A 9,791-nucleotide genomic window follows, 5' to 3' on the forward strand; every position below is an offset into this window, starting at 1 on the left:
AATCTGCTCAAACTCTGCTGCCCCAAGAACTAAGGGATGGAGAGGCGGTGAGCCCTGCTGACCGCCAAGCTGTAATAATATTAGAGCTGTCCTTTAAATAGCGGGCTGTCTCTGTCAGTAGCTGGTTTATTTGAGGTTTTCACTTCTTTGTTTATATTAGTGCCCCAACTACCTCCTAGATGCCCCTGGAGTTAAACAAACAAGTGTTTACCACCAAGTTAATTCTGAGTCTTAAAAAAATATAGACCAAACTTTAAAGTTCTTAAAATTTTTCAATCATATTTATTTATTGCAGAAAAATAATATACAAAAGATATTTACAAAACAGTCATAAAAATATGAATGCATTTAGACACCGGATCTATTTGCATTTTACCATGGGTCATCAATAAATAAATAGAATGTTGTCTTTTGTATTTTATGTTTTTCTTTTCCTTCAGAGGAAGTATTTTTTTTTTTTAAGGAATTCACTGACTATGATTTTGCAGGCCAGTTTGATCCCAGCGTTTTTCTTTCTAAAGGTGTTGTTAAAATTCCTCTTATTTTTACCATTTTAAAATGGAGAAAGTCCGCAACGATGCCTTTCCTGTCAGTGGCTGATTGGCAAGACCTCTTGAGAATGCATGCATGAAAAATAAAAATAAAACATTCTTCGTCAAAAGGGGGGGGGGACACAAACGAGTGTTCAGACTTCTATCAGAATGCAGAGGTGTGAGGGTGGTGCCGTTGCCCCTCTTGGAATCTCTCTGTCCACGGGCCTGTCTCGCTTTCTCTTTTAAAAGTGTGCCCCACGCCCTGATTCTTGTGAATTTGGTCTCTGCTCTTCTAATTTCCAAGAAAATCTTTGTCATATAGATTTATTTTTAGTTATCCAGCTCCAGAGTCTCTAGACTGTCCATTTTCTCCTTCTCTGGAAACAATGACATCTGCAAAAACCCAGAGGGGGGAAAGTTGGTTATTAAGTATGTCTCTGTGGCTGTTTTCTAGGACCGCTAAGCCTTGTTATCACTACCAGCGAGATTTTTAGCTGAACAACCTGGAAGGATTTCAGCCCAAGGGCAAGAGGAAGTGGGTGGGCGGAAAGGAGGGGGTGGAATTTGGAAACATTTGTTTTAAGAAGGGAATTTTAAAGAAGAAAGAAAGGGGGTTGGGGGATGGCTTTCTGGGCACAAGGCCGCTACTTTTGACTTTCTCAGTCTTCTGTCATGCACACTCCCGCGCACAAGCACACACACACACCTCTCCTGGGCACACTTGGTCTCCCCGACCCCGGGACCTGTTTCCCTTGTGGGGACTGAACTGCTTGCCAGGGACGCGGGTGGAATGAGGTGGCGGTGCCTGGCTAGGTGGAGGGCAGCGAGGAGTTGGGGGGGGGGAGCGCACCCAGCGCGGCGGCGAAGTGACCAGGGAACCCGCGGCCTGGGCCGATCGATCCCCGGAGCCGGTCCTTACCTAGGTCTCCGGCCTGCCGAGGGGGTGGGGAGCTCCGCCTGCTAGTGGGACGCGGACATGGACCAGGCCCCCTCCATCCTCCAGACGGAGAAGGCGTAGCTGAGTCGCTCGTGGGCCACATAGCTGCAGCTTGCCATCTTGGAGTCCAGCTCGTCACTCTGCAGGACCTGGTACAGGAAGTCGATGTACCTGGCCGCCAGTTTGAGGGTCTGAATCTTGCTCAGCTTATCCGAGGGCAGCGTGGGGATGATCTTGCGCAGGGCGGCGAACGCCTCGTTCAGCGACTGCGTGCGCTGGCGCTCCCGCACGTTGGCCATGACCCGCTGCGTCTGCAGCTCCTCGTACGATTGCGGGCTCCCGCCCCCGCTGCTGCTGCCGCCGCCGCCACCGCCTCCGCCCGCGCCGCCGCCGCCTCCGCCCGCAGATTTCTTGCCGCGCTTGCCCTGGGCCGGGCTGCCCGGCTCGTCGCCGCCTCCGATGCCCCCGCCCGTGGCCCCGCCGGGCCCCGCGCTGCCGCCCGCGCTGCGCCGACTGCTACGTCTCTTGCGAGCCCCGCGCTTGCCGCTTGCCGGCTGCTGCCGGTCCGGCTCCTCCTCGCTGTTGCTCAGGCTGTCGTCGGCCGGCGAGACTGGCGAGCTGGACACGTCCTGCATCATCTCGCGGGCGGCGACGTGCGGCCTCGCGGTGCCGGGACGGGGGAGGGAAGAGCAGAGGAGCGGGGCGCCCTAGCCCGCCAGCTTCCCCGCGCTCGGCGCCGGCCCGGGCGGTGCGGCCCGGAGGACGCAGGGAGGCGGGATGGGGGGGGGACCTCCGCGGGGAGGGCGCTGGAGGCGGGGAGGGAGGCGGGCGGGGGAGGGGACGGTGTGGAGGGCCCCGAGGTCCAAAAAGAAGGCGCCCGACGGCCGCACGCGCGCCCCGTTCGGGCCAGGCTCAGCCAGTGCCGGTGCTGGCGAGCCCGCGAGGTGTCTGAGAGTTGGGCGCGGGCTGCGGACTTGGCGGCTCTTATACCTCCGTGCGGGCGGAAAGGTTGGGGGCAGCGGTGTCATTGGCCTGACGTGGGGAGGAGGGACTTTTCGAAGTTTTATAGGAAAGTTTCCTCTTTCCAGCCCCCCTCCTCCGGCCCAGCCCCCCCCCCCCCCCCTTGCTCGGGGTCTAACAATTCTTCCTGCGAACCATTCAAAACCGACCTGGCCCGAGCGGCCAGCCCCTTGCGCCCGCCTCTCCCCTCCCTCCCTCCAGCTCCCCCCCCCCTCCGCTTCTGGGAGGACGCGGGGCGATTTCCTTCCGCGCTGGAGCACGCGCCCAGCGCCCCCGCACCCGAGCACAGCACCGCTAACGGGGGTCTGGGTCCCTGTTGCAGTCCCCCCTCCCTCCCCAAATGACAGTGACAAAAGCAGTGGCAAGCGGCATCGAAGCACTGGGTGATGTCTCATCCCGTCCGGGATGCCTCGGAGTCCTCCGGGCCCGTTGGGAGTGGCTCCGGCCCGGGCTGAGAGGCAAGAAAAGTGTCAACAATCGAGACCATCTAACGGTCAGGTAGAGGAAACCTCTAGTCCCCAGGGATTCCCCGCGGCTGCCTGACCCTGAGGTTGAGGGCGGCTCTCAAGACGTGGTCACATCGTGGGGGGCTATGGATCTGCGCCCGGGCCTGCCGTCTCGCCTCTCCCGGAGAAACGTCTGGGCTCTCCTTTCCTGCTATGGTGACCCAATCTAAAGTTTCCCTGCTCTCAGAAGACTGCGCCTCGGAAGGTGCTGGAATGAGGCTGAAGTTCATTCTTTTACAGAGAAAAGCCTTGTTCTTATGAAGGGAGCAAAGCTAGGGGAAGGTAGAGCAGCCTTGGTTGGTGACCCTGGTGTGCCACGCTGCCAGCCCTAGGTGGAGAAGGACCCTGAGACCATTTCATTCCCACTGCCTCCAAATTAAGCCCTCCATTGTAATCTTGGGTAGTCCATAAATTTAAGGTGGGGGAATTAATATTTTCCCGCGTCCTAGGAGATCGCGTGAACAGTTATGCTCCCGGTGCCTCAAATGCACTCAGCCATGTTGGCGAGGCAAGCATTTCTACCGAATACCTTGAAAACCCAAGAACTTCAAAGAGGATTCTGGAAAACTGGAAGCAAAGAGGTTAATGAGCAAGGAGAGTGGATATGAAAGCCAGTGTTTGAAGGGCTTTCTTTTTTCCTTCTTCAATAAATATAGTATGTATGTATGTATGTATGTATGTATATAGGATGAGGGTTTTAGGGAGCCGGCTCAAGGTGATCTCTTACTCGGAAAGGCAATTCTGAGTCTGGAGGAAGTAGCCAGAGTTCAGAGGCAGAGTTTGTGGGCGCGGAGGTGTGCGCCTCGAGCTCCTGCCCTGTTCACAGGCTGGGGACCTTGCTCAAGCGCCCACTCCCCACTCCCCGGGCCAATCCCCCGGGGGAACTGCCAGCTCAGCAAGTGCCCCTTTCTGGGTTGGACCAAAGGTCGCGGCCACCGACTTCCTGAGAAGCTGGAGGCCGGAGCCCCCGCGACGCAGGGCAGGCCACGTGGCTGTGTCCTGCTGAAGATCTCAGCTGGGTCCCGGAAACGCTGGGGTGTGGAATGCCTGAGGCTGGTCCGAGGGCTCTGCCTTTGTAGGGAAAGCTCTCTTCTGAGACCAGTAAACCCTACTGTGCTTTCATCGGAGTAGAGACAGCCCCCCCCCCCCCCCAGTTGCCCTGCACCATTTTTACTGATATCCAGAGACAATGACCACAGTGTGCCAACTGGCCTGCCTCGCCCGCCGCTGCCATATTTTAAAATGACAGCCTGGCTGAAAACCAGATTCTACTTGACCTCCACTTAATTTTAATAGCTCGTAGCCAATTCTTCTCAAAATAAAGCCACTCCCGCACCCTTGTATTTGCATTTTTCACCGACAAGAATTTATCTCTTGGAAACAAAACGTGGCAGAAATTCTGCGGCATCCTCTTATCAAGCGTTCTCTTTTCTAAATATGAATTTCAGAGTATCCACAATTGTGTTTTAGAAAGTGGCTGAGGAAATCTCAATCTCCCTATATTAATATCATTCTCAAAAAATGTATATTTTAGCTGAACGTTAAAAATAATTCAAAGACAACGAATGATGGGAACCTTTTCTTCCTTGGGAGACAAGGCTAAGGGGGGAGATCAGGAGGTATGTTCCAGGGAGGGAAGTGGTTGAAAGGGAAGAATTGTAGCAGGTGAGGAGAAATAGCACACCTCTCTGTCCCGGCGCGGGTCATTAGCAAGTGCACCTTTCTCAAGACTTCTAGTCTGCAGGCCACCTCTGGCTCTGCGCTGGCAGATGCATGAGGCCTCTGTCCTTACCTTAGTGTTGGAATCCCCCCCCCCGGTCTCCCCCCCTCCCACTGGACTGAGGCAAAGCTCCTGAAACCAGAATACTCAGAATAGGAGAGTTTAAAATGTATGGCCCAGGCCATCTCTGACTTCGATCATTCAGAGTCACAAGGAATGTGTTTTAGCTTTGAGTAATAATTCCCCCTGAGCTCATTTTGAGGCAGGAGGATGAAAGTACTTGTTAAGTGGGGCTAAAATTTACATTTTGAGCAAAAGGTGTCTTGCCAGGTGTATCAACTCCTCGCAATATCTAGGGTTTGATAATCAATGCTGTGCAGACTCCGACAAGCTCTGAAGTGGACTGCACACTCTGCTGGATTCAATGTCTTTTAACATTTTTTTCTTAATGAGTTTCTTTCCCAGTAAGGGTAGATGATGAATTAGTTCCTTGTGTGTCCACAAGTCTTGATACAATTCTGGATATCTCATCGATGTGACAGCTTGTGATTTGCACAGTGCTTCAGCCTAACAAGAATTTTTTTTTTTTTAATTTTCAAATCCCGATTCTGGTCTTCCAAGTAAAACAGTGTTATGACTTTCCCTTTAAGGCTTCTGTCAATCTGGTGTCAGCTGGGGACTGCTTTCTTTGGAAATGTTAGGTTAATTAGGATCTAGCTCACTTTATCTATTTTTTTTTTAAAAAGATCTTTCTAAATGTTCACAGAAAACAAATGCCTTTTGCACTTGCAGAACTCACAAGGAGCTTTGTTTTTAGGCTGCAAAATTGGCACATTTACAGGGGGGGGCAAGCAAGCAGAGGGGACGAGGGTGGGAGGAGAAAGTATATATGAATATGTCATGTATGTCATGCTGGACACACAGAGCACCTGAATTATCCTTACACTTTCTTCCTGCACTGACATTGCCAGCAAACTGGTAGATTTCAGAGTTGGATTTGTACAAAAGCTGAGTGAATCATCCACACTGGTTCTCCAGTCTTCTCCCCTCTGACTTCAGATGACCAGTCATCTGTGTTTAGCTTGGAGTTCTGTCTGTGAACTCATTTCTTTGAATTGCTGAGGTGAAGCACGGGAGCCTTTCCACAGGAGGGGTCGCATATTGGAAGGCTACAGTTTGTTAGGTCTCAGTTGAGGTTGTACGTCTTAGATTTCATCCAGTTTTGGACATTCTACAGGAATTTCCCAGTTTGATATTTCAAAGAGATAACTTTTGCTAAAATGTATTATGAAGTCTGCTTCAGCGCCAGTGATATCCATCACACCTGGTTTGCAGATAGCCTTGGTGATATTTGAGCATCTTGGTCCTACTGGTAATATCCTAATTCAGGAATCTAACAGATTCTACTTTTATCTTCCTGAATTTCTGTAATATACGAAGCCAAAGTTATACAGTTTGAAACTTTAAATCCAGAAGGCAAATAAATAAATAAATAAATAATCCCCTCAGAGGAGCAAATAAAAATGCAAATCAATGTTAATCATTAGAATATCTGACATTCTGCATTTGAAATGAGGGTTGGATTAAGACACATTCCCTGGTTTTCTCTTGATTTTTTTGTTGTTTTCATGCTTACGGGTAAGTGCAGTTTGGAGAGTCGGTATTACAATGCACTGTGACATAACTCTTCCCAGTTATTTTTTATTTGCTCTGATAACTAAGAAACAATCCTATGGAATAGAGAACTCTTCGGGACATTTTACCACAGTCACAGTCCTGCTTTGTACTATTTACAGATCTCTTTTTCAGCCATTCAGTGCTCAGCAATTTAAGCAGAAATCTGACAGTACACAATGTTTTTTGGCTACACATAACTTTCACCTCTTTTCTCTGGGAGTATCCGCCCCATTGCCCACACTCTCTCCTCGCAAAAGATGGTTGCTCCCTAAGTCTTAAGACCTCCTCTCATTGTTTGATTTGGTTCTTCCTGAAAAAAAAAAAAAACATGTTGTTTTTGCCAGTGACCACAAGAGGACACAATTTCCTAGGAACTTTGCTTTAAAAGAAACTCAGAGAAAGTAACAAAATGGGGGGGGGGGGCGGAACCCCAAACCAAGCAGTCCATTAATGTCATTTTAGAGATGTCTACCTCCTGTGTCAGTTTTATTAATTTTCAAAAGCATAAACATAACTTAAACTTAAATCATGAAACCCGAAGAAAATTTAACATTTATGGCAAATGTGAAACCTTTAATGTTGTAGTTAAGGGAAAATGTTTATATTCGACAGAGTTTGTGAAAAGGACTTAAAGACTTCTCTTTTGAGAATCATGTTTAATAACAAGAGTTTTTAAGAATCACGTGAGCATTTCAGAGTTCTTTGCTGGGTGTGTTGGTGTATGTTTAAAATCCCAACAGGTTCAAGGATGAGACAGGAGGATTGCTTATACTCCAAAGCTACTGTGAGCTGAGATGTGTGCTCGGCCAGCCACTAAACTACAGTGAAATACTGTTTCAACAAATTTTTCCCTTGACTGAATTTGCAATATTTTGACATAGAAAAAGACATTAAAACTGTTTTTATAAACTGTCAAATATGTTTGAATTCATGTGGTAGGTAAATAAAATTATTTTTGCAGTATTACTTAGGGTCTTCACTATTATTATTGCATCAAAATTATTATGCACAATCCTTGGTTAATTTATTCCTCCTCTTAGCCTCTTCATTCACTGAAAAGGACTTGAGACCAAATACCAAATAATTCTTACACTCAGGAAGTAGAAATAAAAGGAACCTAAGTTTGAGGATACCTTGGGAGAAAAGTGAGAACCCCAGCTTAAATAGCTGATTACTTTGTAAACTGAAATAAATAGTTTCTGATTGTGTGTGTGTGTGTGTTTTTTTTTTTTTTTTAAAGAAATGCATCATGTTCTTCTGTTTCTATGACAGCAAGGTTTGGGGAGTCCTGAGTCACTCACCAGTAAACTCTTACTTTGTGTTGTGTTTTTCTATAGATACATCCCTCAAATATCTCCTGCTCTAGGCATGAAGCAATTGACCAAAGATTTATTTGAAAGAAGGAAAGAAAAAAAGAAAGAAAGAAAGAAAGAAAGAAAGAAAGAAAGAAAGAAAAGATAAACAAGAGGAAAGCAAATAAAAACAAAGAAGAAATGGGATGTATGACAGAGAACCTGAAGAGAGAAGGAGGAAGGGAAGCTAGGGTAAATGGAGAAGAATGATGAAGAGAAAACAGTCTGAAGTTATCCCTTGTGCAGTCACCAAAGGTAGACACTGATGTGGATGTCAGGAAGTGCATGCTGACAGGAACCTGATATAGCTGTCTCCTTAGAGGTCTGCCAGAGCCTGACTTATACAGAGGTGGATGCTCACAGCTAACCATTGAACTGATCATGGGGTTCCCAGTGGAGGAGTTAGAGAGAAGACTGAAGGAGCTGAAAGGGTTTGTGGCCCCATGGGGAGAGCAACAATACCAACCAACCAGAGCTCCCAGAGTCTAAATCACCAGCCTGGGAGCACATAGGGAGGGACCCATGACTCCATCTGTATATGTAGGGGAGGATGGTATTGTCAGGCATAGGTGGGTGAGGAAGTCCTTGGTCCAGTGAAGGTGGGAGACCCCAGTGTGGGGGAAATCGTGGGTGGGGAGGTGGGGGCATATCCTCATAGAAGCAGGAGGAGGGGGGATGGGATAGGGGACTCCTGGGTGGGTGGGGGGAAAGGGGGAAGGGGACTACATCTGAAATGTAAATAAAATATCCAATAAAAAAGAAAAGCTAAAATAAATAAATCTTTAAAAAATAAAAAGTAAGATAATAAAAAATAAAGACTTTTATTATTATTTTTTTTAAAGTACACATAAGAGTATGAAAGTACAAAGGAAGAAACTGATACACTGATACCACAGAACACCAGCATTGTGCAGGTGGATTTATGTTTGTTCAATGGCATTATTTCAAGTGTTTCCCCATTGTTTGGTAGAGCCAGTTAGTTAAATAAAAATCCCAATCATTTTTTGTCCAAGACATAAAGTAAAGACAGATTGAAAGGCTATGAAACATTTAATTATTTATGATGTTCATCTACTAGACATAAATTCTCTTATATTAGAGTGAATGTGGTAATATGCTGTCATTACTGGACCTTGGGAGCACATTTCATTTGGGAGGAATGCTTATGTCATTACTTCATTGAAAATGCTATTAACCATGATACAGTTTCAGAAGGCTCATAGCAATCGCTTAGACCCTCGGATCATTTGTTAGTTTTCATTGGACCTAAGTATGAAAGCAAAGCTGGATGCTTCTTCAGTATTCAGAAGAACTCAGTAACTTTACCTTCCTACACAGAGCTTCAGCAGATGAAGTTTGTTCCCTTTCAGTCTGTTGGAGAACTTACAACATTATCAGGTTCTGATTCTTCTCATGGTACATTCTAGAGACTTGAATTCTGGTTTCTATTGGCACCAGTAAAGTGCAGCATGGATGTTGGTTCTTCTGTAACCGTTGATAGCTCTAATTGTGTTAGGTACAAGAGTACGTAACATACCTAATTAACGTATCTAACATAATTTATTATGATAATTTAACTAACAAGAGTTAATCCTTAACATCAAGGAAGTCACAGAACAATAGAAAATAAAATGTGATTTATGCAAATGTGGAAGTAAAAAAAAGTTCTGATATATATTTGCAAAGAGTGCTGAGAAAGGAGGCTGAGCCTGGAGTGAGGTGATAAAGATGATGTGGAGAATTGTACATTTGGAAAATTCCTTAATTCATTAGCAGACCTCCCTAAGAAGACTTTCCCAGAAAGTAAAAGCTCAGAGATCAAACTGAAATACAAATGACTTGAGGCATGGTTAGTTGAGTAAGTCTGAAATATACAGCATGAAGGGGAATCTACAGCTTGGCTATTGGGTATTCTAGGGTAGGCTGGGGGAGGAAGGACTACGTGACCATTTGTGTGGCTTTCCCCCTTTCCTTTCTTTATCAGCCTTTTCTATTGACTGTGCTCAAGGGGTCCGAAGTGAAGGATAAGCAATGATGAAGTGTGTC

General features: G+C 46.9%; 1 protein-coding gene across 1 annotated transcript; it reads right to left on the minus strand.

Annotated features, from left to right (window-relative positions):
• Positions 1 to 252: 252 nt before the first annotated feature.
• Positions 253 to 2,428, minus strand: Twist1 (twist family bHLH transcription factor 1). Its single transcript, XM_034513799.2, has 2 exons — positions 1,453 to 2,428; positions 253 to 926 (listed from the first exon to the last, which is right to left on the minus strand). Exon 1 carries the CDS (start codon positions 2,106 to 2,108, stop codon positions 1,494 to 1,496), a length of 615 nt encoding a protein of 204 aa, XP_034369690.1. The 5' UTR covers positions 2,109 to 2,428; the 3' UTR covers positions 253 to 926; positions 1,453 to 1,493.
• Between the last annotated feature and the right edge of the window lie 7,363 nt (positions 2,429 to 9,791).

This window comes from Arvicanthis niloticus, chromosome 11, assembly GCF_011762505.2.
Source record: "Arvicanthis niloticus isolate mArvNil1 chromosome 11, mArvNil1.pat.X, whole genome shotgun sequence".
Taxonomy (NCBI): Eukaryota; Metazoa; Chordata; class Mammalia; order Rodentia; family Muridae; genus Arvicanthis; species Arvicanthis niloticus.